Source organism: Coregonus clupeaformis, chromosome 3 (genome assembly GCF_020615455.1).
Source record: "Coregonus clupeaformis isolate EN_2021a chromosome 3, ASM2061545v1, whole genome shotgun sequence".
Lineage (NCBI taxonomy): Eukaryota > Metazoa > Chordata > Actinopteri > Salmoniformes > Salmonidae > Coregonus > Coregonus clupeaformis.
Window position 1 is genome coordinate 6,928,658 of NC_059194.1, and position 26,746 is coordinate 6,955,403.

At 44.3% G+C, this 26,746-nt stretch overlaps 3 protein-coding genes across 5 annotated transcripts; 1 reads left to right on the forward strand and 2 right to left on the reverse strand.

Moving 5' to 3' along the window:
* The first annotated feature begins 627 nt into the window (after positions 1–627).
* kcnk4a (potassium channel, subfamily K, member 4a) lies at positions 628–10,892 on the forward strand. Of its 3 annotated transcripts, XM_041848657.2 has the most exons (9): positions 629–782; positions 862–1,258; positions 2,461–2,548; positions 5,431–5,714; positions 6,342–6,459; positions 6,555–6,715; positions 8,525–8,711; positions 8,922–9,058; positions 9,281–10,892. In XM_041848657.2, the coding sequence occupies exons 4-9, from the start codon at positions 5,526–5,528 to the stop codon at positions 10,283–10,285; spliced, it is 1,797 nt and encodes a 598-aa protein (XP_041704591.2). In that variant the 5' UTR covers positions 629–782; positions 862–1,258; positions 2,461–2,548; positions 5,431–5,525; the 3' UTR covers positions 10,286–10,892. The 3 variants fall into 3 exon arrangements, with proteins under 3 accessions (XP_041704601.2, XP_041704591.2, XP_041704596.2); XM_041848667.2 differs by having other exon boundaries at positions 628–1,258; positions 8,528–8,711; XM_041848662.2 differs by having other exon boundaries at positions 629–1,270.
* Positions 10,893–12,290: 1,398 nt separating this feature from the next.
* On the reverse strand, positions 12,291–17,864 carry tgfb5 (transforming growth factor, beta 5). Its single transcript, XM_041856797.2, has 7 exons — positions 16,714–17,864; positions 15,822–15,985; positions 15,081–15,213; positions 14,539–14,649; positions 14,076–14,262; positions 13,645–13,798; positions 12,291–12,764 (listed from the first exon to the last, which is right to left on the reverse strand). The coding sequence occupies exons 1-7, from the start codon at positions 17,105–17,107 to the stop codon at positions 12,606–12,608; spliced, it is 1,302 nt and encodes a 433-aa protein (XP_041712731.1). The 5' UTR covers positions 17,108–17,864; the 3' UTR covers positions 12,291–12,605.
* A 7,172-nt stretch (positions 17,865–25,036) lies between these two features.
* trmt112 (tRNA methyltransferase activator subunit 11-2) lies at positions 25,037–26,691 on the reverse strand. Its single transcript, XM_041848643.2, has 4 exons — positions 26,447–26,691; positions 26,224–26,325; positions 25,904–25,996; positions 25,037–25,523 (listed from the first exon to the last, which is right to left on the reverse strand). Exons 1-4 carry the CDS (start codon positions 26,519–26,521, stop codon positions 25,422–25,424), a joined length of 372 nt encoding a protein of 123 aa, XP_041704577.1. The 5' UTR covers positions 26,522–26,691; the 3' UTR covers positions 25,037–25,421.
* Positions 26,692–26,746: the final 55 nt, after the last annotated feature.

A 26,746-nucleotide genomic window follows, 5' to 3' on the forward strand; every position in this document is an offset into this window, starting at 1 on the left:
ACCTTTTCAGGTCCTCAGTGATGTTACACGCCGAGGAACTTGAAGCTTTTGACCCTCTCCACTGCTGCCCCATCACCTCCTCCCTGTAGGCTGTCTCCTAGCTGTTGGTTATCAGGCCTACCAATGTTGTGCCGTCAGCAAACTTGATGATTGAGTTGGAGATGTGCGTAGCCACGCATTAATGGGTGAACAGGGAGTACAGGAGGGGGCTGAGCAGGCACCCCTGTGGGGCTCCCGTGTTGAGGATCAGCATGGCGGAGGTGTTGTTTCCTACCAAGATACTGGATATAATGATGAGATGCTTGTCTCCGCCCTAACAATGGGATTCGTTGTCCACAGAGCGGAACGGCGGGCTGTCAAACTCCCATCTATTTCTCTCTTTCGATTGGTGGATACATCTCATTATTTGAATACATTTTAATATTCGATGAGGGGTGTTGACGTCACAGATGTCTCAGGAATGTCCACCAGAGCGGTTGCCCGATAATTGGATGTTCATTTCTCTGCCATAAGCCGCCTCCAACGTCATTTTTTGAGAATTTGGCAGTATGTTCAACTGGCCTCACAACCGCAGACCACGTGTATGGCGTCATGTGGGCGGTTTGCTGATGTCAACGTTATGAACAGAGTGCCTCATGGTGGCGGTGGGGTTATGGTATGGGCAGTCCGTTGGAGAGGATCAGCTTCAGCAAATTGAGGTGTAGAATCACATCATTTATTCCCTGCTAAATAATAGGATTTGTGCGATTAAGATTTGCAGCGCTACACCTCCACTGGTTTAGGTAATCCATCCGCCAAACACACGAGCACAACCAGGCATTGATTGATTAATTGATTGTAAACAGCTTGTGTCAATTACAGAACATTTCCTAGGATTTCCTACCTGCAGCAACACAAGTGGACAGTGCTGGAAATACTGGTAAAGGCAGTGCCTCCAAACGCCTGGCCCTATGATGCGCACACACACAAACACATACACACAGACACACACCTAGAATCCCCCCTCTCCTCCGTGACAGTGATGTAGAGTCCTGAGCGTGGGGAAACACCTTCCCACCGCCAGGCACACACACACACACTCCTACTCTGTGACCATTTGGACGTACACACTCCTACTCACGGAGCGTTTGATACACACTCCTACTCACGGAGCGTTTGATACACACTCCTACTCACGGAGCGTTTGATGGTGAGAAGAGCCTGGACACCAAGAAACACGTACTGGTACTTCAGACTTCACCGTTTCTCCTGAACTCAGGTAGGACTTAAAGTGAGTTGCTTTGTTCAGATCTGTTTATTTACTCGCTTATTAGTAGAATACAGTATTTGTTGTCTGAAGATATTGATGTACTTGTTTGAGGTGTGGTGATTGCAAGGGAGAACTAAAATGTGTTTCTGTGTTCAAGTGTAGGCTTTGGTTCTGGTGGGGTCATCCGTTTTTTTTAAATATAGCCACTGTTGTAACGTAGATCTGGAGACATTATCTGTTTTTGTGACATTTCATTGAATTAATTACTTACTTGCTTGACAGCATGGTTGATGTTGTTTTTCTCCTCAAACAGTTTCATAGCTTTCAGTCAGCTAACAAAATCTAACTGTCCTTCCAAAGAACATTGGCCATATCAAATGCTGAGGGAAATGTTGGAAACATTCTTTGATTTATCTTTAAGCTCTCAATATAAATTACTGATAACATGATATTTTATTGAATGACAAATGTACCTTAAAATATGAATCATTAGACAAATAAAAACCTGCTGTATCTGCAGCCATCTTATGAGCTAGGTGGCGACTGGTGCCAAAGCCTCTTCCCTCCTTGGCAGTTCTGCACTCCTTTTTGTTTTTAATTGCAATACTTTGGAAACATTATGATTTATCACAACTTATGTCAGACTGTTTGAGCTGGGATATTTCACAACACATCAAACAGATGTTTGCTTTTTTGGGGTTAGCTCAGTCATATCTTAGAAAAATATCAAAATATGCCAGGATAGGTTAAGACAACAATAACAAATAATACCTTTTCAGCCAAGGCAGAGGGAGAGAACGTCCATACAAACCAATTCAGTCCATTAGATCAGAATGCTAACAGAGAACTCTGGGAAATATCAGAACATTGACACGGTTATTTGGAACGCCATGGCCACCTTCTGGTTCTCTCCCCCAATTTGCTGCCTTTCAACGGGCATTCTCATGACACAGTAACTGTGTAGCTGGGAGGTGAATATCATTTAAAGAAAACAAACTGTTTAAACTAGATAAAGACAAGCATCCTAAACATACTTAGATTGACAGCGAGATGTATGTTTAGCAGGATGGCAGAGGCTAATCGTTTAAAAACTTTGGCCAGTTGATATCCGGGGTAGTCTGGTGTGTGTCAGTGTGTGTTGTTATGACAGGGGCCTTAACGTAGACGCTCGTCTGATTCCCCCCCCCCTCTCCTATTATTCACCCTTTCAGACCTGGGCCTGGTAGAGATGAGAGCGAGATAGAGGAGGAGAGAGAACTCTCCATCACCAGATCTTCAGGATGGATAAAACGTGGGCAAGTGAGTGGTTTAGAGCGGGATGTCTTAACGGTAGTAACGTCACTCTTTCCTCTATGGGTAAATCCAGTTGAATTCAATCACTTTTTGACAGCACCCGTTTTTATTTGAATGAAACATATATACATATTTGCCTATTGTAGAAGTGCTCTGAAAGTGACTTTTGGACCTGAATGCCGAAACATTCAAGAGATGGCACTTCTTTGGTACTCCTTGTTTATATATCCTTATTGTTATTCTATTGTTACTATTTCCTTTTATGTTTTTGCGTTTTTTTTTTTTACTTTTTAACTCTGCATTGTTGGGAAATGTCTCGTAAGTAAGCATTTCACTGTAAAGTCTACACCTGTTGTATTTGGCGCATGTGACAAATGACATTTGATTTGATAAAAAATTTGACATTTTTTGCATACCATACCATGAGACATCCATGTCTTAATCACTGGAAAAGATAAACAGTTGAGATTGATATCATTTAAAAGATTACAAAGAGGGTTGTCAAACCATTTGATAATTTCTTTAAAAATAAGTCATTTTTTAACCTTAAACGGCAATGATCTAAAAACACGTTAACTCTGATTTTGTTCATATTCACATACCTTGTAGCTTAGGGTGTTTTCACATATAGGCCTCTTTAAAAGAACTGATCTCAGTCCTCTTTAAAGAGGGGGTTAAAAAGCAAAATAACTCTGTTCTCTTTGTGTTCACACTGCCCTTGCCTTTGAATGAGGACTCAACTCTTTTGCCAGTTCACTTTGCCTATTTTGTGGTCCGAGTCCTCTTTGCATTCACATTGCTATGTTTAGAAAAGAACCAAGATCTTTTTCCAATATTCACTCAATGCACTCTGGGTTCTTACAAAGTGCAGGTCAAGCCATTCCATCAGAACGTGTTATCGGACAGCTAGATGATACCTACTTATATTTTGGAAGTTAATATATTCAATTTAGATAAAAGATGAGACATAATAATTGTAATCAGAAGATACAATTAACATGTAAATATTATTGGTAACAGAATAAATAGCAGAAGAATAACTGCAGATTAAATAATGCTGTAATTGTAAATTGTACACCCAATGTTGTCTTCTCACACTATTCAAACCCCACAATCGAATAAACAGCCTTTGAAGCTCTCTTAGCCAATAGATCACATATTGAAAACAAATCATCTGAAATTAAAACTCCAAACACATTTTGGAAATTCTGTGCATCCTTGACAATCACCAATGTATTTTTTTCACATCATCATCTTCTCTTATTTCTGGCACCAATGTGAGGGGTTATGGCAGGGGAACCGGTGTTGCAGTAGTCTAGTGTGAGGGGTTATGGCAGGGGAACTGGTGTTGCAGTAGTCTAGTGTGTGGGGTTATGGCAGGGGAACCGGTGTTGCAGTAGTCTAGTGTGTGGGGTTATGGCAGGGGAACCGGTGTTGCAGTAGTCTAGTGTGAGGGGTTATGGCAGGGGAACCGGTGTTGCAGTAGTCTAGTGTGTGGGGTTATGGCAGGGGAACCGGTGTTGCAGTAGTCTAGTGTGTGGGGTTATGGCAGGGGAACCGGTGTTGCAGTAGTCTAGTGTGTGGGGTGCGGGAATAATGACAAGTGAACCTGGGGAGCTTTGTGTTCACATTGCCCTAAAAAAGGGAACCACCTCTGCAAATGGTCTCAGTTCGGTTCGCTTCGGAGGCTCTTTTGAGAGGTTCACAAAGAATGGCTGAAAGGTACCACGTGTGAAAACACCCTTAGACCCTATTTTACATAATCTGAAGTTTTTGTGTTGTGCCCGCCTTCGGTTGAGACACAACATGTTCTTGAATACAGTGTGGTTGTCATGTTTTGGCTGTTAATTGTACTCAGATGGGAATTAAATTGAAATGTCAACTTTCAAATGATACCACAAAGATGGAGGTCCACATATCAGAGAATGTTGACTTGAATGGGAATATCTTTTATTTATGTATTATACTATCAATCCTCCATAGGAAACCTAGTGAAATCCTAGAAATCTAGATCATAGAATAGACATGACTATTTAATTTGGCATTCAACGCAGGTGGACCGGTGGCCATCTTTGTGGTATTAATTAGAACAAATCTGATTTTAGGCGTTTCTAGATAATTGATGTTGAAGGTAAAAAAAAAAGTCATTTTCTATTAAAACTTTAAAAATAAATAAATTATCAAGTAGTTTGACAACCCTGTTTGTAAGCATTTCAATGATATCAAACTCAACCGTTTATCTTTTCCAGTGATGAAGACATGTCTCACGGTGTGGTGGGTTATGCAAAACGGGTTAACTTTGAGCAACATTTATCTCCTGAATGTTCTGGCTTTCGGGTCCAAAAAGTCACTTTCTGACCACTTCCATGGGCAAACATGTATGGAAAGTGTTGTTTAAATCATAAGGGAAGATGTAAAAAAGTTATTGAATTCAAATGGATTTACCCCTATTGGAGAGAAACTTCATATCTTGTCTCACACTTTCATGTTCTGGAAATGACCAGAGAACGACCCAGTTCTGTGTTGTTTTTTTTCTTGATGTAGCTCCTCAAATAATCCCCATTATCAAAGTTGTTGCTGATCACCATTTCCATAAAGAGATCATCATCATTGAATACACACACACACACATTCAAAACCCTATTTTCCTTAACCTAACCTTAAACCCTTAACCCTAAATTTAACACTAATCCTAACCCTAATTGTAAACCTAACCCCTAAGCCTAAAATAGCCGTTTTCCTTGTGGGGACTAGCGAAATGTCTCCACTTGTCTGAATTTTCCTTGTTTTAATATCCTTGTGAGGACTTCTGGTCCCCACAAGGATAGTCAAACCAAACACACACACAGTTCTAAGAATGTGGTGTGTGTGTGCGTGCATGCATGCAGCTGTGCCACCGTGTGTATCGTGGAAGAGGCCGTAGAGCAGACCCTGGCGAACCCTAACCACTGACCCCTGTGGTGGGGGGGGTGAGCTCAGGGCGATGCGGTGCCCCACCCTGCTGGCCCTGCTGGCGGGGGTCATGCTGTACCTGGTGATAGGGGCGCTGGTGTTCCGGACCCTGGAAAGCCCCAAGGAGAGCAAGGAGCACGAGAAGCTGCTCCATACCACACGCGACTTCCTCCAAAACCACTCCTGTGTCACTGCACAGAACCTCAGCGACCTCATAAAGGTACAGAACCTCAGCGACCTCATAAAGGTACAGAACCTCAGCGACCTCATAAAGGTACACACACACCATAGCGCACACACATTTTGAGCAGAGAGATACACACCCACACCAGAGCAAGCAGACATAAACACACCTAATATACAACTTGGCAGGAATAACTTCAGACAGTGAAAGCACACACTTGAACAGACAGACGAGTTAAAACATATCTGAGAAGAACCTCATCTAAACAGACTAAGTCCAGTGTAGGCTCCTCCCCCCCCAGAAGGTGTAGCCCAGGGATAGGCAACTACATTCAGCCGTGGGATGATTTTTGTCAGAGCGGATGGTCGGGGGGCCGGAACATAATTATAATAATTTGTAAATTAATCACAACTAAGCCCCAAAAGGGCTTTGAAATGAAAATTACATTGAGACACGATCACGTCTCTTTTTTTGTTCTTGGGAAATACTTGGAAAAATATTTCCTCAATTAAACTCATTTTTAGCTAAATTCCTGGTGATCTTAGTCTTTTTTTGACTAAAATCCTAAAAAGAACACAGACCCAAGATGTAGACCCAGCCTAAGACAGGTAATGAGCAGGTGTAGACCCAGCCAGCCAGTCTGTTCTGTCTCTGTACTGTCAGAGTGTGGTGAAGGCGGTGGAGGCGGGCCTGGACGTAAAACACAGCTCCACCAACTTCACTAGCAGGTGGGACCTGGCCAGCGCCTTCTTCTTCTGTGGTACCATCATCACCACCATCGGTGAGCCTTTGTTAGTTTTTCCCCCTCCTGCAAACCCTTTGGTAATAACTTAGTCAACATATAGGTGAATGTAAATGGTCTCCCTCTGTCCTCAGGGTTTGGTAACCTGTCTCCCAGGACCAAATGGGGTCAGCTGTTCTGCGTCTGTTACGCCCTGGTTGGGATCCCTATGTTTGGTTTCCTGCTGGCTGGTGTCGGGGACCACATGGGGACGGGGCTGAGGAAGGCTGTGTGGAAGATGGAGACACTCTTCCTGGTGAGACTACGCTGTCTTGTCGCTGAGGCTGCTTCATTTACGGGATGTCATCTCATCGTACTCGCCTGTCTCAGACGGCTGCTTAAGTCATGTCACTGTGCTGTAAACAGAAGAAGCCGTCTTGGAGTCTATAGCACTTGAAACACGTTACACACAAGTAGAACAGAAGCCGGCTTAAACATTGTCAGTCATTAGATACTTCCCAATGTAGCTTTGCAGTTCTCGTGTGTGTGTGTGTGTGTATATATATATATATATATATATATATATATATATATATATACACACACACACACACAGTGGGGAGAACAAGTATTTGATACACTGCCGATTTTGCAGGTTTTCCTACTTACAAAGCATGTAGAGGTCTGTCATTTTTATCATAGGTACACTTCAACTGTGAGAGATGGAATCTAAAACAAAAATCCAGAAAATCACATTGTATGATTTTTAAGTAATTAATTTGCATTTTATTGCATGACATAAGTATTTGATACATACTGCAGCAGGGATTTTGGCCCACTCCTCCATATAGACCTTCTCCAGATCCTTCAGGTTTCGGGGCTGTCGCTGGGCAATACGGACTTTCAGCTTCCTCCAAAGAACTGTCAATCTCCCTCGGCCTGGGGCTCCATGCAAGATCTCACCTCGTGGAGTTGCAATGATCATGAGAATGGTGAGGAATCAGCCCAGAACTACATGGGAGGATCTTGACAATGATCTCAAGGCAGCTGGGACCATAGTCACCAAGAAAACAATTGGTAACACACTACGCCGTGAAGGACTGAAATCCTGCAGCGACCGCAAGGTCCCCCTTCTCAAGAAAGCACATATACAGGCCCATCTGATGTTTGCCAATGAACATTTGAATGATTCAGAGGAGAACTGGGTGAAAGTGTTGTGGTCAGATGAGACCAAAATCGAGCTCTTTGGCATCAACTTAACTCGCCGTGTTTGAAGGACCCCAAGAACACCATCCCCACCGTCAAACATGGAGGTGGAAACATTATGCTTTGGGGGTGTTTTTCTGCTAAGGGGACAACTTCACCACATCAAAGGGACGGAGGACGGAGCCATGTACCGTCAAATCTTGGGTGCGAATCTCCTTCCCTCAGCCAGGGCATTGAAAATGGATCGTGGATGAGTATTCCAGCATGACAATGACCCAAAACACACGGCCAAGGCAACAAAGGAGTGGCTCAAGAAGAAGCAAATTAAGGTCCTGGAGTGGCCTAGCCAGTCTCCAGACCTTAATCCATAGAAAATCTGTGGAGGGAGCTGAAGGTTCGAGTTGCCAAACGTCAGGCTCGAAACCTTAATGACTTGGAGAAGATCTGCAAAGAGGAGTGGGACAAAATCCCTCCTGAGATGTGTGCAAACCTGGTGGCCAACTACAAGAAACGTCTGACCTCTGTGATTGCCAACAAGGGTTTTGCCAACAAGTACTAAGTCATGTTTTGCAGAGGGGTCAAATACTTATTTCCCTCATTAAAATGCAAATCAATTTATAACATCTTTGACATGCGTTTTTCTGTATTTTGTTGTTGTTATTCTGTGTCTCACTGTTCAAATAAACCTACCATTAATATTATAGACTGATCATGTCTTTGTCAGTGGGCAAACGTACAAAATCAACAGGGGATCAAATACTTTTTTCCCTGACTGTATATATATATATTGTTTCTGTTTATCAAAGAAAAGGCACATTTGAGCATCTTGAGGAAGATCTTACCCACTCCATCCTTCTTCCCTCATCGCTCATTCCCTTCTTCTTTTGTGTCCCCCCCCTCTCTCTCTGTCCTCTCTCAGAAGCAGCGGGTCAGTCCCACTTATGTGCGGGTCATGTCTGCCGTTCTGTCTATCCTGATTGGCTGTCTGATCTTCCTCGCCGTGCCAACGCTGGTGTTTAAGGAAGTGGAGGACTGGTCCTTTCTGGAGGCGCTCTACTTCGTGGTCATCACCCTCACCACGGTCGGCTTCGGAGACTATGTAGCAGGTATGAAGTGAACACTCGGTACATGAAAGGACAGTACAGACTGGGGAGTACACACTCTACACATTCCTTTCAGGATACACACTATGAAAGATACACTTGATATTTCATAGGGATATGGACCTGTCTAAAGCCCCTTTGTTCGTGTGTACGTGCATGCACGTACGCCTGCGAATCCATGCGGTTCCAATGCGCCAATGTCCTTGTGCATAGGTTCTAACCGGAAGGACGGAGATCTGTTTAAACCCCTGGTGTGGCTCTGGATAGTGTTTGGCCTGGCTTACTTTGCATCCATACTCACCATGATCGGGAACTGGCTGCGGGTGCTGTCCAAGAAAACACGTGCTGAGGTGAGTGGCAGTGAGTGGGACACAAACCAAATTATTGGAAGGGCTGGTGAAAGGGAAACAGTTGATATGACAAGATCTAGACAAGGATTTACTGAAAGGGAATTTGGATTTGTACTGTCAATATTTCCTTATCCTCAGTCTCTGTCTTTCTCTGAGTTTCTTTCACTCTGTCACACCTCTCTCTTTCCCTATCCCTCCCCTCTCTCTCTCTCTCTCTCTCAGATGGAGGAGTTGAGGGCCCATGCTACAGACTGGACCCAGAACATCCAGAACATGTCCATGGACTTCCGGATACCCAACCCTCTGGACCTCAATGACCCCTTCCTGCTGCAGCGGCGCCGCTGGAAACGCAGCACCCGGCGACGGGTCCGCAGGGGGGCGCTGGGGCACCGCGGCAGGCAGGGTGTCATAGGGGAGAACGGACATCTGCCCAATAGGTGGGTCACCCACACCAGCTCCATGACCCGTCTGGAGGTCGTGAGGTTAGGGGGGGGTGAGGTTAGGACTGAGGGGGCGAGGTTAGGACCAGGGGTGGGGCTAGGTGTAGGGTTGAGGCCAGATTGCAGGGTCAGTGCGAGGTCAGAGGGCAGGTCGTTGGGCCGGACGGTTGCGAGGTCGCTGTCGATGCCTGCGGCGCGCTCCATGATGGAGTTAGACTATGACCCTGATCCTATTGCGACAATGATGATGCCATGGGAGTCGGGGTCTGTGTCCGAGTCTCCAGAGTCTGACTCCAGATCAGTTGTCTCCTCCTCTGACTCTCACACCTCTGAAGTGTGTACAGCAGGGCAGGGGATACCTTTTGCCAGTTTTGACCCCAGTGGGGGTCTCTGTACTGAACAGAGGGGACGCCAAGGAGTATCCAGGCTGGTATATTTCACGGAGGATGTCCGGTTCCCTGTGCCTCTCCAGCAGCTCCCCAAGTCCCCCAACTCCACCAAGCCCATCCCCATGTCGCCCATATCTTCCGTGACCCCTTTGCCCCCCCCGCCAGGCTGCAAGATGCTAGATTTCTTTGGGGAGAACTTGGCCTACATCGACGAGTCGTCGGACGCGCTGAGTGACCGGAACCAGCCGGTTGAGGGGGGTGTCAGCCCTCTACCTCGTATACACCGCATGAGGAGGCAGCTGCCCCACCGGAGCCCCCTGAGGGAGAGGCGGGACAGCGACTTGCAGCCCCCCTCCAACCCCCCCACCCCTCCTCCTCTCTCCCATCTCAGAGACTGATGAACAAACTGACAGACACAGGTCATGAAGGGGGATACTAAGGCTGGTCTTTATTACCAGTGTTCACAGGAGAAGCAGACCTTAAAGCTCAGATGGACTTATATTATGTACTGGGGATAAATGTGGCCCAGGCCAACAATTTATTAGATCTCACTGACTGAGGACCACAGTCACCATTGAGATATATTTGTATGAAAACCAATTAATGTATTCAGCAGCACATATATAGAATATTTAAACTGTCTCCGCTCAGTCAATTCAGACTCACTGGGTTGAGAAATAGCACCATCTCCTGGCTGGTAAGTGTAGTACAACAACTCTGCCTGATTCGCTGTCTGCTACTGGAGCTCAGCCCAAACCTCAGGCATGGTTTTTAAATGACTGACTAAAGTGGATGGACTTTTTTGAATAACCATTTTAGATCTGGTTTCAGAGATTCATATCCCTGTATATCCCAGTGTCCTTCAGCATGTGGGATATACAGTACTCTGGTTGTATAACTTGTTTGTTTTGACAGCATTCTGTTGCCCTGAATGTGTATGTGCCAAAGTGGTATTTAAAATCAAATTGTGCTTTTCTAAATAAAGGAAAGTCCTATACAAACCTACAATACTGTATGTTTGATAGAGTGATGAGGCCACTCACCCCCCAGACACACACACTCAGACACCCAGAGGAGTGTTACTGTGGGATAAGTGCAGGTTGAATATTGTAAGGGGTGGTTAAGTGGAAAGGACTAACAGATGCTGGGCTGGTTTACAGCCAGAGGGGGGGGACCTCACCACACCTCCGTCCTGCAGCCTGCCAGCTAGCGGCACCCCTAATGCCCCCCCCCCCCTCCTCCTTCCCCCTACAGAGAGGCCACACGTCCCCGCCCTCACATCCTCTCCCCCTCCTTACAGAGAGGCCACACGTCCTTTTCCCAGAGAGGCTGGACAGGGACAGGCGGGGCCCCAGAAAGGCTCACAGGGACTTGGGGAGGAGGAGAGGGTTAATGGGGGTACAGTCTGGTTACTGTGTCAGACTCAATGTCCAACTCTCTAAGCGCTATCTATTTTCATCACCTTTCTGTGTTTGGCGCATAAAGCAGACCGACTTGGCGGCCGAACAGACCCACTCTGTTTCTTTCTAGGTTCAGTGTCTACCGCAGGGGTACACAGAGCATAAAGATTAACATACAGAACTCTACAGTCTCTCTCTCGCGCTCAAACCACTGAAATACCAAAAGGCTTAAATATAATTTGAGCCCCAGGTTGGATGTATTTTGAGTTTTTAAGCATCTTATCAAAAGTGGTTAACGTGGCCAAACCTCGATTTGTGTGACTGGATCAATGTTACCAATATGACCTAACATTTTGTACAAACAGCAATCAAGTAAGAAGTAAATTACAAATAAATAAAGTGTGTTTACAGCTGTGCAAAGCCCTATCATGCCAGACCTAATAGTTACACATTTGCTAAGGCTACAAAATGGCTACCCCCGTCAAAAGTGGATGTGTTCCAAATTGGGCCTATCAGCCCATGTCTCCCCTTTTGAAAACCTCTCTTTCTGTTTCATTCCTCCTCTGCTCTCCTCCCACCACAAACCCTGAACCCCAAACGGGTTTAAATCTGGCATTCCGCGAGTGGTCGCTGTCTGGAAATCTTTCACATCCTGTTTACGCCAGCAGATTTCAGCCCTGGACCGCAGAGAGCTGGCTGGAGGCCCCTACTGCCTGGACACAACCTCTCCCTCTATTCTTCTTTCTTTCGCTTTCCCTCTCTCCTCTATTTCTCACTCTCAGCCTCTTTCCCTTCTACCTTCTATCCTCTCCCAGCCTCTTTATCTCTCCCTCTCTTTCAGCCCAAAGGAAAGCTAGCTCACATCAAAATCATCTCCCTTTTTTTAGTAAAAACACACAGATCTCTGCCTAAAGCTACTTGGTAGAGTTCACATAGTCTTATACAACAAGCACACATTGTATTTCCAATCAAAACACTTTAATATCAGATTTTGAAAATGTGAATAAAGTTTTAATAAAGCTTTCAATGAATAAGATATTTACAGTATTTTTGACCTTATGAAAGTGGGGAAAAGACCCACAGCTGAAGACGATTTCTCAGTTTCATGCTTGTGAAATTTAAAAAATACAACCTGTGCCAGACTGACTGTGTAAAATGTGTCATAGTGAAATGCAGGGTTGAATATATAGAGAGAGGGTCAGTCTGTCCTTTTTGCTTAAGGACCACAAGTTTTGTTGTTGTTTTGGTCAAACCCCTCCTTCCTTTTGTCCAGCTCTTTTCTTCCACCTTCCCCCTCTCCTTCCGCTGGGCTCCTGTGTCAGCGGCACTTGCAGGACTTGACCACCATGTTTGAGAGCTGCTCTACCTTGGGCGTTCGGCCCATGAAGTAAACAATGGTCAGAGGCTCCAGGTCCTGAGGTACGCAGCATGGAGAGGCAGACGCCTCAGGGTTCAGCTTGTTATACAGCGGCAGGATCTGTGTGTTTGTGTGAGAGAGAGGGCGAGAGAAAGTACCACATGAAATACCACAACAACAATGAAAACATTACTTAAAGAGAGAGTTCACCCAAATTACAAAATGACACATTGGTTTCCTTACCCTGTAAGCAGTCAGTGGACCAGATATGAAAGCAATCCATGCTTTGGTTTAGTTTCCCTGGCACTGTTTACATTTGTGGCTCAAATCCCATTCAAGTCATGGGACCGATATTGGAATTTTTCGCACGTCATGTCCAAACCATCCGAAAGTATCTAAAATTGACTGTGAAGCTCAACAAAGTCACTTATAGATGATTTGAACGTGATGCGCGAAAAATGATAATATCGGTTGTGTGACTTGAATGGGATTTGTGCCACAAATGCTAAAACAGCATGTGGAAACAGTACCAGGGAAACTAAACCAAAGCATGGAATACTGTCATAACTTGTCCATATTTGTATTTATTAAGGATCCCCATTAGTTGCTGCCAAGGCAGCAGCTACTCTTCCTGGGGTCCAAACACAGTAACACCCTTATATTACACATAAAACAAAAGAAAACAGTACATCACATAATACTGTCACACCACCACATATCCACCGACTGCTTACAGGGTAAGGAAACTAATGTCATTTTGGTCGAACTTTCCCTTTAAGTACTTACATCTAACCCTACTACTGTGTTGAACAATATGGTTCTGCAGGATCACTGTGACGTGTAACCAACAGACTGTGCAGGGTACTGAGATGACAAGACATTTCAGCTACTCGTAGAGCCATGCTGTAAAGGTGAGTGTGTGGCAATTAAGCCATAAGACCTGACTGTGACTGAGGTGATAGCACATTTATGCTACTGTAGTGGTTGAGGGTTAACTAACCATGTTGTAGTGGTTGTCAGCGCTCCAGAGGTATGGGCAGCTGCCAGAGCAGAAATTGGCCTTGTAGCCCTTCGGCTCGTGGATCCACTTCCAGTTCAGGTCCCGGCGGAAGTCGATGTAGAGCGATCGCAGACAGCAGCCCGCGTCTGAGTTCCTACAACAGGTAGGAGAGATGGACAGAAAACACTCTCTCATTCTGATCCACACAGGCACAGGATATATCCTACTTAATCAGTTTCAGGACTATAAGCCTAGCAGACTCCCTATAAGCCTCCAATAGATTAATAACAACGATCATCAATAATGTGAACAAATGTGTGTAGTTCTGTATATCAAAGACCAAAATAAAGAGAATCCTCTGATAAGTGTCTTCTATGGTTGTAGATAACAATGTAGGTTTTTGGTTTCTGGATCAGAGGTGCTTCCCCTACCTGGAGCAGGTGGTGGTGTCTGCGGCGGCCCTCCTCTTGCGGATCTTCTTGCCCGGGTTGTCTACCCTGTCGCTTGGCAGCAGGGTGAGGATGAGATGGGGGGTCTTGGTACTAAACTCTACCTGGCCCTTAGCCAGCCCTGACCCCGGCTTCCGCACCTGCTGCTGAAGCAGCTCATCATCCAGACCTGGGGAAGAGGAGGAGGAGGGGGAGGAGGAGGAGGAGGAGGGGGGGGAGTATGATATGGAGGAAGAAGAGTAGGGACAGGGGAGGGAGAAGGAGAGAAAGGGTTGGTGTGTTTTCGCTGTGAGTGGGAAAATTGAGTGATCTCATTGAGACACATAATGGGAACATTTCTCAACCAGAATGCTGTGTGTAAGTGAGTTGAGAAGCTCAATCATTTAAAAAATAAATAAAAAGAGCCATATGTTATGTGTCTATGTCTATGTTACAACAAGCAGACCTGCGAAGCGCGCCTCCAACTCCTCGCTCTTATTGAACACGATGCTGTTGGTGGAGGGAACAAAGGTGCAGCAGGGACAGTGAACACCCAGTTTCAAACCCAGGTTCCTCTCTGAAAGAGAGATATGGAGGATGGAGTAGGGGTAGAGAGATGGTGAGAGGTGGACAAAGAGAGAGGAGAAAACAAATATTTGTTATTTTTTTATTTAACCTTTATTTAACTAGGCAAGTCAGTTTAAGAACAAATTCTTATTTACAATGACGGCCTACACCGGCCAAACCCGGACGACGCTGGGCCAATTGTGCGCCGCCCTATGGGACTCCCAATCATGGCCGGTTGTGATACAGCCTGGAATCGAACCAGGGGGTCTGTAGTGATGCCTCAAGCACTGAGATGCAGTGCCTTAGACTGCTGCGCCCCAATATATACCTCTAAATTGTCTGCAATGACCACTGTAACATAACGTATGACCCCAAAATCACCTAAAATGTTGTTAAGTAGATAAAGGGGTATAGAGCCATGTGATGTGCTTGTCAACTTACCCCTATGAGCCAGCCAATCCCTCACAGTGTCAGTGACATCCACAGAGAGCCACGCCCCCTTGGTCCGTGGGCGAACAGTTCTGGAATCGATGTATCTCTGCGAGGGGCCTGTTGACTTTTCTGGCTTTATCACCTGACAGAGACATAGAGGGAGAACCAAAGAGAACCAAAATATAGCTTTTAACCCTCTGTAGATATGCTCTTGAACATCAGTTCACAGCTGGTACAAGGGAGAGTTTACAATGAAAGTGACTCCAAAATGACACTACATTATTTACCATTCATTTTTATTGGGCACAAAATAATCTGAAACACAACCAAACTGAACTGCAAATGCGTCCAAACTTGATGTAGTCATTGCATGCTAGGAATATGGGACCAAATACTAAACTTTTGACTACTTTATTTATAAGAATTTGTGGAGGTGTCAATGAGTTCAACCCCTACCTTTTTGAGAGAAACAAATGATTATGTGTTAAACAAAATCTCTTTCACTGAGCAACTATTATTAGTATAAAATAACATAATTTCCCCTTTTTTTGCATACAATTTAGCTCAGTATTTTCATTATTTATTTTATACAATCATTATTGCTCATTTTTATGAAGCTTGTCAATAATTTCAGACCCCACTGTATCTACTTGGTTGCAGTTCTGTGATATTGTGATACCTGGAGTGGGTATATGGTATTGTGATGGGTGTACCTGGTGCAGGTAAGCGATAGTGTAATGTTATCAGTACCTGATAGATCTCTACTCTCTGCTCTGAGGTGCGGGCCTGGGGGTTGGGTGCTCTGTAGATTCTGAACTCAGCTTTAACCAGGGTGCTGGAGTTCCTGTCCACACCACTCACATCGAACCCCACCACTCTGTAATATGGGCTGGGGACTGGAGGGTTCACTGCATCTATGGGAGTGGTAAGAGATATACGACTTTTTATAAAGTCTAATAACTGGATATCAATTAATTCATAAATATGCAATCTACAGTATATGTAAAATATTGTATAGCCTATCAGAGCGTCTCACACACATATCCTAAGTCATAGAGGTATCTGACAAATGGCTGACAACTTGGCAAGGTGGTTGGCAGGGTTGAATTGGCTACTTTCTACATGTAATCCGGTACAGTTACTACCTGTCCAAAATTGTAATCAGTAATGTAACTTTTGGATAACCCAAACTCAGTAACACAATCGGATTACTTTCAGTTACTTTTGGATTACTTTCCCCTTAAGAGGCATTAGAAGAAGACAAAAAGGATCCATCAAACGCATTTAGTGTATCATCATAGTGGTCTCTGACTTGTGGTCAGACTCGCTGAATTGAACGTCATTGAGAAAACAAATAGGTGTCATGATGTATTTTTTTCCGCGAACATCCTTTCTGAATTTAAAAGTAATCCAACAAGTAATCATGTAGTTTTTCAAAAGTATCTGTAAAAAAACAAAACAAAAAAACAATTTGTAATCAGATTAGATGTACGTGATACTCTCCAACGCTGGTGGTTGGAGACCATTACGCATGCGTTATAGTACTGTACAACGTTTTTTTCAATAAATCACTGACATAAAAAGGGACCACGATTGATTTGCGACATATATTGAAATTATAATTGTGGAAGGCTCCACTCACTGATGTCTGTGCGCTGCGGAAGCATGTCAATGCGCTGAACCTCTTTTGCATAATAATCCTCCTCGCTGCTCTCCCGGTCGCACGCGGACTCGGCCTGGCGCGCACGCTCCTTCAGCAGCTCCCGAGTGCTGTTGTAAAGCAGCATCACCTCGGCGGGCACAGCCTCTGGCTGTGGGCTCGGTGCTGGGGGCTCCGGTGGGCTCCGGTAGCGGAGCTTGCTGAGGATCTGACCGCGAACGGCCTCGATGCGCTTGGACTTCTGATCATCCAGGCTAAATGACTGACAGGTGGAGAGCCCCTCCGCGGACACCGCCAGCCGGAGCAGCAGCAGGGCGAGGTGGGTGAGCCACATAGTCCGGTGGTCAGATTGGTGAACGGGCTCACTCGGCTCCATATGAAATCTTCAGGAATCTTTCAGTCTGTGTCTGTCCGGTGCAGTCCAAATGCGCACTGAGGACCTGTGTGGAATCCAATGCGCACTGGCGAATGTTTTAGCAACTCCCAGAATGTAAACTTTAACAGAGAATGTATGTTTTAAAAACTTCTAACACGTTAAAAAAAGAACCCAAATAATAGTGAAAAAGAAATACAACTACAATTTAAGAGTGCTAAATTACAAAAATGCAATGTAAATGTAAGAGCTCAGCCCATGTCTTACATTGCAAAGTTCTATCAAATAATTTGAAAAGTGTATATTTGTTCATGTTCTTCTCTGAGAGCCATCTCTGAGCAAATGAAATACAATCACTGTCCATAAGTGTTTAAAAAAAAAAGTATTCTCAGAACTGAATGCTATGGAGAGATTCCTGCTGGAAGGGTGACTTCTTCACTGGTTAAATAAATTATAGTGATGGGCTGTAAACCAAGCAGCATGGTTGGCTACTCAAATTCTTTCACACTACATAAAAGTTAGAATATGATTAAATCCTCTATGAAAGAGATATTTGTACTCCCGAAAAATAAAACTCCTCCAGAAAAGTTGAAATATATTAAAGAACTTAGGGTAAGCTTTGGTAGAGTCCCATCCTTAGAAAATTAAGAAAAATCAAATCCTCTTCTTGATTCTACTGATGTGGATATCAGAGGGGGAAAACTTTCCACTACAGCAAAAAGGTCTGATGCCACTCTTTCATTTCTTGGCAAGAAAAAAAGAATCCAGAGCTGTGGGACAGTAACTTCAGTGTGCAATGCAAGGTGTGTGTGTGTGTGAGAGAGAGAGAGAGAGAGAGAGAGACAGACAGACAGGCAGACAGGCAGACAGAACGAGAGACAGCGAGACAGACAGAGACAGAGAGACAGACAGAGAGGGTGATGGGTATGTGTCATTATGTAGGTATCTCCCTCTCATCAATTCAGAGTACACACACACACACACACACACACACACACACACACACACACACACACACACACACACACACACACACACACACACACACACACACACACACACACACACACACACACACACACACACACACACACACACACACACACACACACACACACACACACACACACACACACAGGCACATATATTTTTGGAGACTCTCCACACCACAGAAATGTCTGCACAGGCCTCCCTTCTATCCTCAGGTAAGTATACTGTTGAAACAAAACCACCATTTCATAAGTAGCTATGCCTAAAATCTGTCCATGATTTTTCAAAGTCTTGAAAAGCAAAAAAGTGATAGATGGAGTTTGCTAATTCCTTGGCTTGTCATATTTGACTGATCATGATCTCATTCGTCTTCCCTCTAGTTATTTCCATAACTGTGACATGTCTCCTAACTGTGTGTCCTGCATAAATCTAGGCCATTTGTCCCAGATCTAGTATTTATTTAAATCTTTTAATTTTCAGTTATAATAAATGAGTAGCCCAGTTATTCAGTCCCACCCTGTCTCTCTTTCTCTCTCTCTCTCCATCTGTCCCTCTCTCTTCCTCTTCTTCCCAGTCTCATTGTTAATTACAGTTCAGAAGCCGGGGACTGTTAATCTGTCAGAGGAGGCTTTTATTGCAGCTCTCTCCCCATCCCATTATACTGTTATTATAGTTTCGGCTCCAAAGCTGTAATTGCAGTAAGTAGAAGGGATAGGTACTACAGAGAGAAGGAGAGAGACACAAGCAGCCCAAAGGCTTGTGGCAGGCAGGCTTTTTTTCTCTCCTCGCAAGGTTTCTAAAAATGATAACACTGCATGAGATGTTTGGGAACAAACACTTTCTTGTTTCAACATGCTGTGCCCCAGAGCCTCAGACGGTGCACCTCCATGGCTGCTCAGAGCGAACTTTGCCTACGTGGATCTAGGGATGTTTGGCAAGAGCCAGTGTTACTGTCAAACCAGAGGGTGAATGGATCAAAGGGGCCTAGTGGTTAGTTGTGGTATTGCAATGTGTGGGTATAAAAATACTTCCTCAAAAACAACTTATCCCTGGCTGGAGCTTTTTCTCTTTTCCTCAGTCCAAATATAGTCACGGCTCGCCACGTCATCTATCTCTTAGCAGTTCTCCTGCCTGCGACAACAAACTCTAGGATATGGTTAACACACACACACACACACCTCATACTCATGATCACAAGTACACACACACACACACACACACACACACACACACACACACACACACACACACATACAGCCAACGGTGCTGTCCCATGTTATAGAGACATTGAACCACTGATCACTCCCCTTTCACACTGTGTATTTAAATACTGTATCCCAACATAGCTCATTCTAATATTTATACTACTGTACATTACATTGTAGTTACATTTATATACTGGATTCTTGACTTAGCTCACTCTAATATACACTACATGACCAAAACTATGTGGACACCTGCTCGTCGAACATCTCATTCCAAAATGATGGACATTAATATGGAGTTGGTCCCCCCTTTGCTGCTATAACAGCTTCCAATCTTCTGGGAAGGCTTTCCACTAGATGTTGGAACAATGCTGCAGGGACTTGCTTCCATTCAGCCACAAGAGCATTAGTGAGGTCGGGCGCTGATGTTGGGCGATTAGGCCTGGCTCGCAGTCGTCGTTCCAATTAATCCCAAAGGTGTTCGATGGGGTTGAATTCAGGGCTCTGTGCAGGCCAGTCAAGTTCTTCCACACCGATCTCGACAAACTATTTCTGTATGGACCTCGCTTTGTGCATGGGGGCATTGTCATGCTGAAACAGGAAAGGGCCTTCCCCAAACTGTTGCCACAAAGTTGGAAGCACAGAATTGTCTAGAATGTAATTGTATGAAAAACAGCCCCAGACCATTATCCCTCCTCCACCAAACTTTACAGTTGGCACTATGCATTCGGGCAGGTAGCGTTCTCCTGGCATCTGCCAAACCCAGATTTGTCCGTTGGACTGCCAGATGGTGAAGCGTGATTAATCACTCCAGAGAACAAGTTTCCACTGCTCCAGAATCCAACGGCGGCAAGCTTTACACTACTCCAGCCGACACTTGGCATTGCGCATGGTGATCTTAGGCTTGGGTGCGGCTGCTCGGCCATGGAAACCCATTTTATAAAGCTCCCGACAAACAGTTATTGTGCTGGCGTTGCTTCCAGAGGCAGTTTGGAACTCGGTAATGAGTGTTGCAACAGAGGACATACTATCTTTACACGCTCTGTGCTTCAGCACTCGCCGGTCCCGTTCTGTGAGCTTGTCTATCCTACCACTTTGCGGCTGAGCCGTTGTTGCTCCTAGATGTTTCTACTTCACAATAACAGGACTTACAGTTGACCGGGGCAGCTCTAGCAAGGTAGAAATTTGATAAACTGACATTTTGGAATGGTGGCATCCTATGACGGTGCCACATTGAAAGATTGCATGGCTGTGTGCTCGATTTTATACACCTGTCAGCAACGGGTGTGGCTGCAATAACCAAATCCACTAATTTGAAGGAGTTTCCACATACTTTTATATACACTACCAGTCAAAGGTTTTAGAACATCTACTCATTCAAGGGTTTTTCTTTATTTTTACTATTTTCTACATTGTAGAATAATAGTGAAGACATCAAAACTATGAAATAACCCATTGGCCTCATGGTGAAATCCCTGAGACGTTTCCTTCCTCTCCGGCAACTGAGTTAGGAAGGACGCCTGTATCTTTGTAGTGACTGGGTGTATTGATACACCACCCAAAGCCTAATTAATAACTTCACCATGCTCAAAGGGATAGTCTGCTTTTTAAAATGTTTACCCATCTACCAATAGGTGCCCTTCTTTGCGAGGCATTGGAAAACCTCTCTGGTCTTTGTGGTTGAATCTGTGTTTGAAATTCACTGAGGGACCTTACAGATAATTGTATGTGCGGGGTACAGAGATGAGGTAGTGATTAATCAAAAATCATGTTAAGCACTATTATTGAACACAGAGTGAGTCCACAGAGTTACTCCTGAACTTACACTACCAGTCAAAAATTTGGACACACCTACTCCTTCAAGGGTTTTTCTTTATTTTTACAATGCAGAATAATAGTGAATACATCAAAACTATGAAATAACACATATGGAATCATGTAGTAACCAAAAAAGTGTTAAACAAATCAAAATATATTTTAGATTTGAGATTCTTCAAATAGCCACCCTTTGCCTTGATGACAGCTTTGCACACTGTTGGAATTCTCTCAAAACAGCTTCATGAGGTAGTCACCTGGAATGCATTTCAATTAACAGGTGTGCCTTCTTAAAAGTTAATTTGTGGAATTTCTTTAATTCATAATGTGTTTGAGCCAATCAGTTGTGTTGTGTTGTGACAAGGTAGGGGGGGGGTATACAGAAGATAGCCCTATTTGGTAAAAGACCAAGTCCATATTATGACAAGAACTGCTCAAATAAGCAAAGAGAAACGACAGTCCATCATTACTTTAAGACATGAAGGTCAGTCAATACAGAACATTTCAAGAACTTGGAAAGTTTCTTCAAGCGCAGTCGCAAAACCATCAAGCGCTATGATGAAACTGGCTCTCTCATGAGGACCGCCACAGGAATGGAAGACCCAGAGTTACCTCTGCTGCAGAGGATAAGTTCATTAGAGTTACCAGCCTCAGACATTGCAGGCCAAATAAATGCTTCACAGAGTTCAAGTAACAGACACATCTCAACATCAACTGTTCAGAGGAGACTGTGTGAATCAGGCCTTCATGGTCGATTTGCTGCAAAGAACCACTACTAAAGGACACCAATAATAAGAAGAGACTTGCTTGGGCCAAGAAACACGAGCAATGGACATTAGACCGGTGGACATTTTGCTACAGCTGGCCATGCTTTCCATCTGGCTACCACTACCCCGGCCACCAACTCTGCACCCTCTGCTGCAACTTGCCCATGCCCCCCCCGCTTCTCCTTCACACAAATTCAGACAGCTGATGTTTTGAAAGCGCTGCAAAATCTGGACCCCTACAAATCAGCTGGGCTAGACAATCTGGACCCTTTCTTTCTAAAACTAGCCGCAAATTGTCGCAACCCCTATTACTAGTCTGTTCAACCTCTCTTTCATAACGTCTGAGATCCCCAGAGATTGGAAAGCTGCCGCGGTCATCCCCCCTCTTCAAAGGGGGGTGACACTCTAGATCCAAACTGCTACAGACCTATATCCATCCTGCCCTGCCTTTCGAAAGTATTTGAAAGCCAAGTTAACAAACAGATCACCGACCATTTCGAATACCACCGCACCTTCTCCGCTATGCAATCCGGTTTCCGAGCTGGTCATGGGTGCACTTCAGCCACGCTCAAGGTCCTAAACGATATTATAACCGCGATTGATAATAGACAGTACTGTGCAGCCGTCTTCATCGACCTGGCCAAGGCTTTCGACTCTGTCAACCACCGCATTCTTATTGGCAGACTAAATAGCCTTGGTTTCTCAAATGACTGCCTCGCCTGGTTCACCAACTACTTCTCAGATAGAGTTCAGTGTGTCAAATCGGAGGGCCTGTTGTCTGGACCTATGGCAGTCTCTATGGGGGGTGCCACAGGGTTCAATTCTTGGGCCGACACTTTTCTCCGTGTATATCAATGATGTCGCTCTTGCTGCTGGTGACTCTCAGATCCACCTCTACGAGACGACACCATTTTGTATACATCTGGCCCTTCATTGGACACTGTGTTAACAAACCTCCAAACGAGCTTCAATGCCATACAACAATCCTTCAGTAGCCTCCAACTGCTCTTAAACACTAGTAAAACTAAATGCATGCTTTTCAATCGAACGCTGCTGGCACCCGCCCACCCGACTAGAATCACCACTCTGACGGGTCTGACCTAGAGTATGTGGACAACTACAAATACCTAGGTGTCTGGTTAGACTGTAAACTCAACTTCCAGACTCACATAAAGAATCTCCAATCCAAAGTTAAATCTAGAATCGGCTTCCTATTTCGCAACAAAGCCTCCCTTCACTCATGCTGCCAAACATGCCCTCGTAAAACTGACTATCCTACCGATCCTTGACTTCGCGATGTCATTTACAAAATAGCCTCAACACTCTACTCAGCAAATTGGATGTAGTCTATCACAGTGCCATCCGTTTTGTCTCCAAAGCCCCATACACTACCCACCACTGTGACCTGTACGCTCTTGTTGGCTGGTCCTCACTACATGTTCGTCGTCAAACCCACTGGCTCCAGGCCATCTATAAATCACTGCTAGGCAAATCCCGCCTTATCTTAGCTCATTGGTCACCATAGCAGCACCCACCCGTAGTCTGCGCTCCAGCAGGTATATCTCACTGGTCATTCCCAAAGCCAACACCTCCTTTGGCCGCCATTCCTTCCAGTTCTGCTGCCAATGACTGGAACGAATTGCAAAAATCTCTGAAGCTGGAGACTCTTATCTCCCTCAATAACTTTAAGCATCAGTTGTCAGAGCACCTTACCGATCACTGCACCTGTACACAGCCCATCTGAAATTAGCCCACCCAACTACCTCATCCCTATATTGTTATTTATTTTGCTCTTTTGCACCCCAGTATCTCTATTTGCACATAATCTCTTGCACATCTAGCATTCCAGTGTTAATACTATTGTAATTATTTTGCACTATAGCCTATTTATTGCCTTACCTCCATAACTTGCTACATTTGCACACACTGTATATATATTTTCTGTTGTATTTTTGACTTTATGTTTTTTACCCCATATGTAACTCTGTGTTGTTTTTATTGCACTGCTTTGCTTTATCTTGGCCAGGTCGCAGTTGTAAATGAGAACCTGTTCTCAACTGGCTTACCTGGTTAAATAAAGGTGAAATAAAAAAAAATAAAAAAAATTGTCCTTGGGTCTGGAGTCCAAATCGGAGATTTTTAGTTCTAACCGCTGTGTCTTTGTGAGACGCGGTGTGGGTAAACGGCTGATCTCCGCATGTGTATTTCCCACCGTAAAGCATGGAGGAGGTGGTGTTATGGTGCTTTGCTTGTGACACTGTCTGTGATTGATTTAGAATTCAAGGCACACTTAACCAGCATGGCTACCACAGCATTCTGCAGCAATACACCATCCCATCTGGTTTGGGCTTAGTGGGACTATCATTTGTTTTTCAACAGGACAATGAAGGGCTATTTGACCAAGAAGGAGAGTGCTGCATCAGATGACCTGGCCTCCACAAACCCCGACCTCAACCAAATTGAGATGGTTTGGAGTGAGTCGGACCGCAGAGTGAAGGAAAAGCAGACAAGTGCTCAGCATATGTGGGAACTCCTTCAAGACTGTTGGGAAAGCATTCCAGGTGAAGCTGGTTGAGAGAATGCCAAGAGTGTGCAAAGCTGTCATAAATACAAAGGGTGGCTATTTGAAGAATATCAAATATCAAATATATTTTTATTTGTTTAACACTTCTTTGGTTACTACATGATTCCATGTGTTATTTCATAGTTTTGATGTCTTCACTATTATTCTACAATGTAGAAAATAGTAAAAATAAAGAAAAACCCTTGAATGAGTAGGTATTCTGAAACCTTTGACCGGTAGTGTATATAGTGTATCTACTGCTGTACATATCATTCTTAGTTTAGCTTGTGTAATTTCCCCCGGTGTACATATGTATCGATTGCATTTTGATACTGCTACAGTGCTATTTGGGTTGTTAATTGGATTCGTCCCGATGACGTTCTTGATTTCTTGCCTTTCATTTTTAGTAATTTTCTTTACATTTTAGCTGTTTGACATTTGACTGCATTGTTAGGTGCTAGTAACATAAGCATTTCGCTGCACCACTATAACACCTGCTAAACCATGTACGCGACCAATATTTCACTGACTATATATAGTACCAGTATGTATTCCTCTGTGTAACCTAATTACAAGGGAAAGCATTTTAGGGTACCAAGGAAAACAAGGAATTTTATTGCAAAAAATGCACCCAAACATTTTTACAAAAATAAATAAAACAAAATCAGCTCACAGATATTGGACAATGTAGAAGCATTCAGATCCGTTCTGTGGTTTTCTTGGGGCAGCAGTGCGTTCACATTTCATTGCCCCAGGTACTGTACTATATAACCAATTCAACAGTGTGGTATTTCTTCCTATACAGTCTCAAACAACAGTCCAGTTTTCCCTCACTTCTAATGGCAGCAGTCCCATACAATGAACGGTTGGGGTGAGAGGGTGGAGGGTGTTGGATGGGGGGGTTTAGCGTATAACCAGGTGGGGTATGATTCATATCTATGAGCCCATGGATGTCAGGGGTAACCAACCCCCCTCCTCTATGCCTCGTCCTCGTTCAGCAGCATGTTGGGGACCCCCCGGGAGATGGGGAACTCACGGCCAGACTCGGGGCACTGCAGACACCCCTCCAGCACCTCCACCTGGATAGAGGAGAGACAGATAAACGTCACATCACCTGTAGTTCCTCTGCGTGTGTGTGACAATAGGGTTAAACCTACAATAACATTTTATCAAGCAGAATGAAAGTGCCAAGAGGGTAATAGGGTTAAACCTACAATAACATTTTATCAAGCAGAATGAAAGTGCCAAGAGGGTAATAGGGTTAAACCTACAATAACATTTTATCAAGCAGAATGAAAGTGCCAAGACGGAACATGACTGGGACTCTACCTAACCACTAGATGTCCTCATATTCCCATAATAATAAATGCATTATGCGTCCTTCTATTCACCAAAATAGTAGTCGATAGAACTAAGTAATGAACAACAACAATATCAGGTTATTTATGGTGAACCTCACCTCCAGCAGAACCCTGTGTACTTTACGCAGGAAGTCTTCATTCTTCTCATAGTCCGTGACCAGTTCTGCAGGTAAGTCCTGGAGATGACCCAGCTGGAGAAAAGACCACAGTTAGTAATTAGGATATACAGGAAGACATTGATATTGCCATACAACCACAATCACTAAAACAATTATTTAGGTAAAGCCTATCTGTCTCAGACCCAAGTATAGTTAGTGTACATGTCATCTACGCTGTAGGCCTAGCTAACTATTCTACCTCTGTTGGATACAGTAGCTTGAAATGACTTTGTACAGGTGTGTTAGACAGACAGGCTCACCCCATCAGCCGCCTGAACCAGTGCGCTCCACTCCAATTTGGGGATCATTCGACTCACGAAATTGGGATTAAACTCCACCTCACTCACTCTCACCTCCGTAGCCTGGGATTCACACAAACGGGATGAAAAAAAATGCACATATTAGCTAGCTAAATACGTTACGCATATAACACATTGCCAGCTGCCGCAACTCTGCAAGCTAGTTTTGAGCAGACTTCCTTACCTTGATGAGGAGAGGGTATCCTTTGGTTACCCCTTTCACGTGAGATGTCAACATGTTGTGCGTCAGTAGTTTCATCTTTACAGTCTATGAATGTCGCTTATCGCTTAATCAAAGAAAGTGAGAGAGCCAGTAACTTTGTCAATATATACTGTATATAGCTACAATAACTATGATTCTCTACCGTGCAAACTGAAAACAACGCGTTTACATGTGGACCGGAAATGTCGACGTTGCAACAGTGAACAGTTTCCCCAAACACAGCTCATCCTAAAACCGGTTCCTAGCAGTACAAACTCTTTC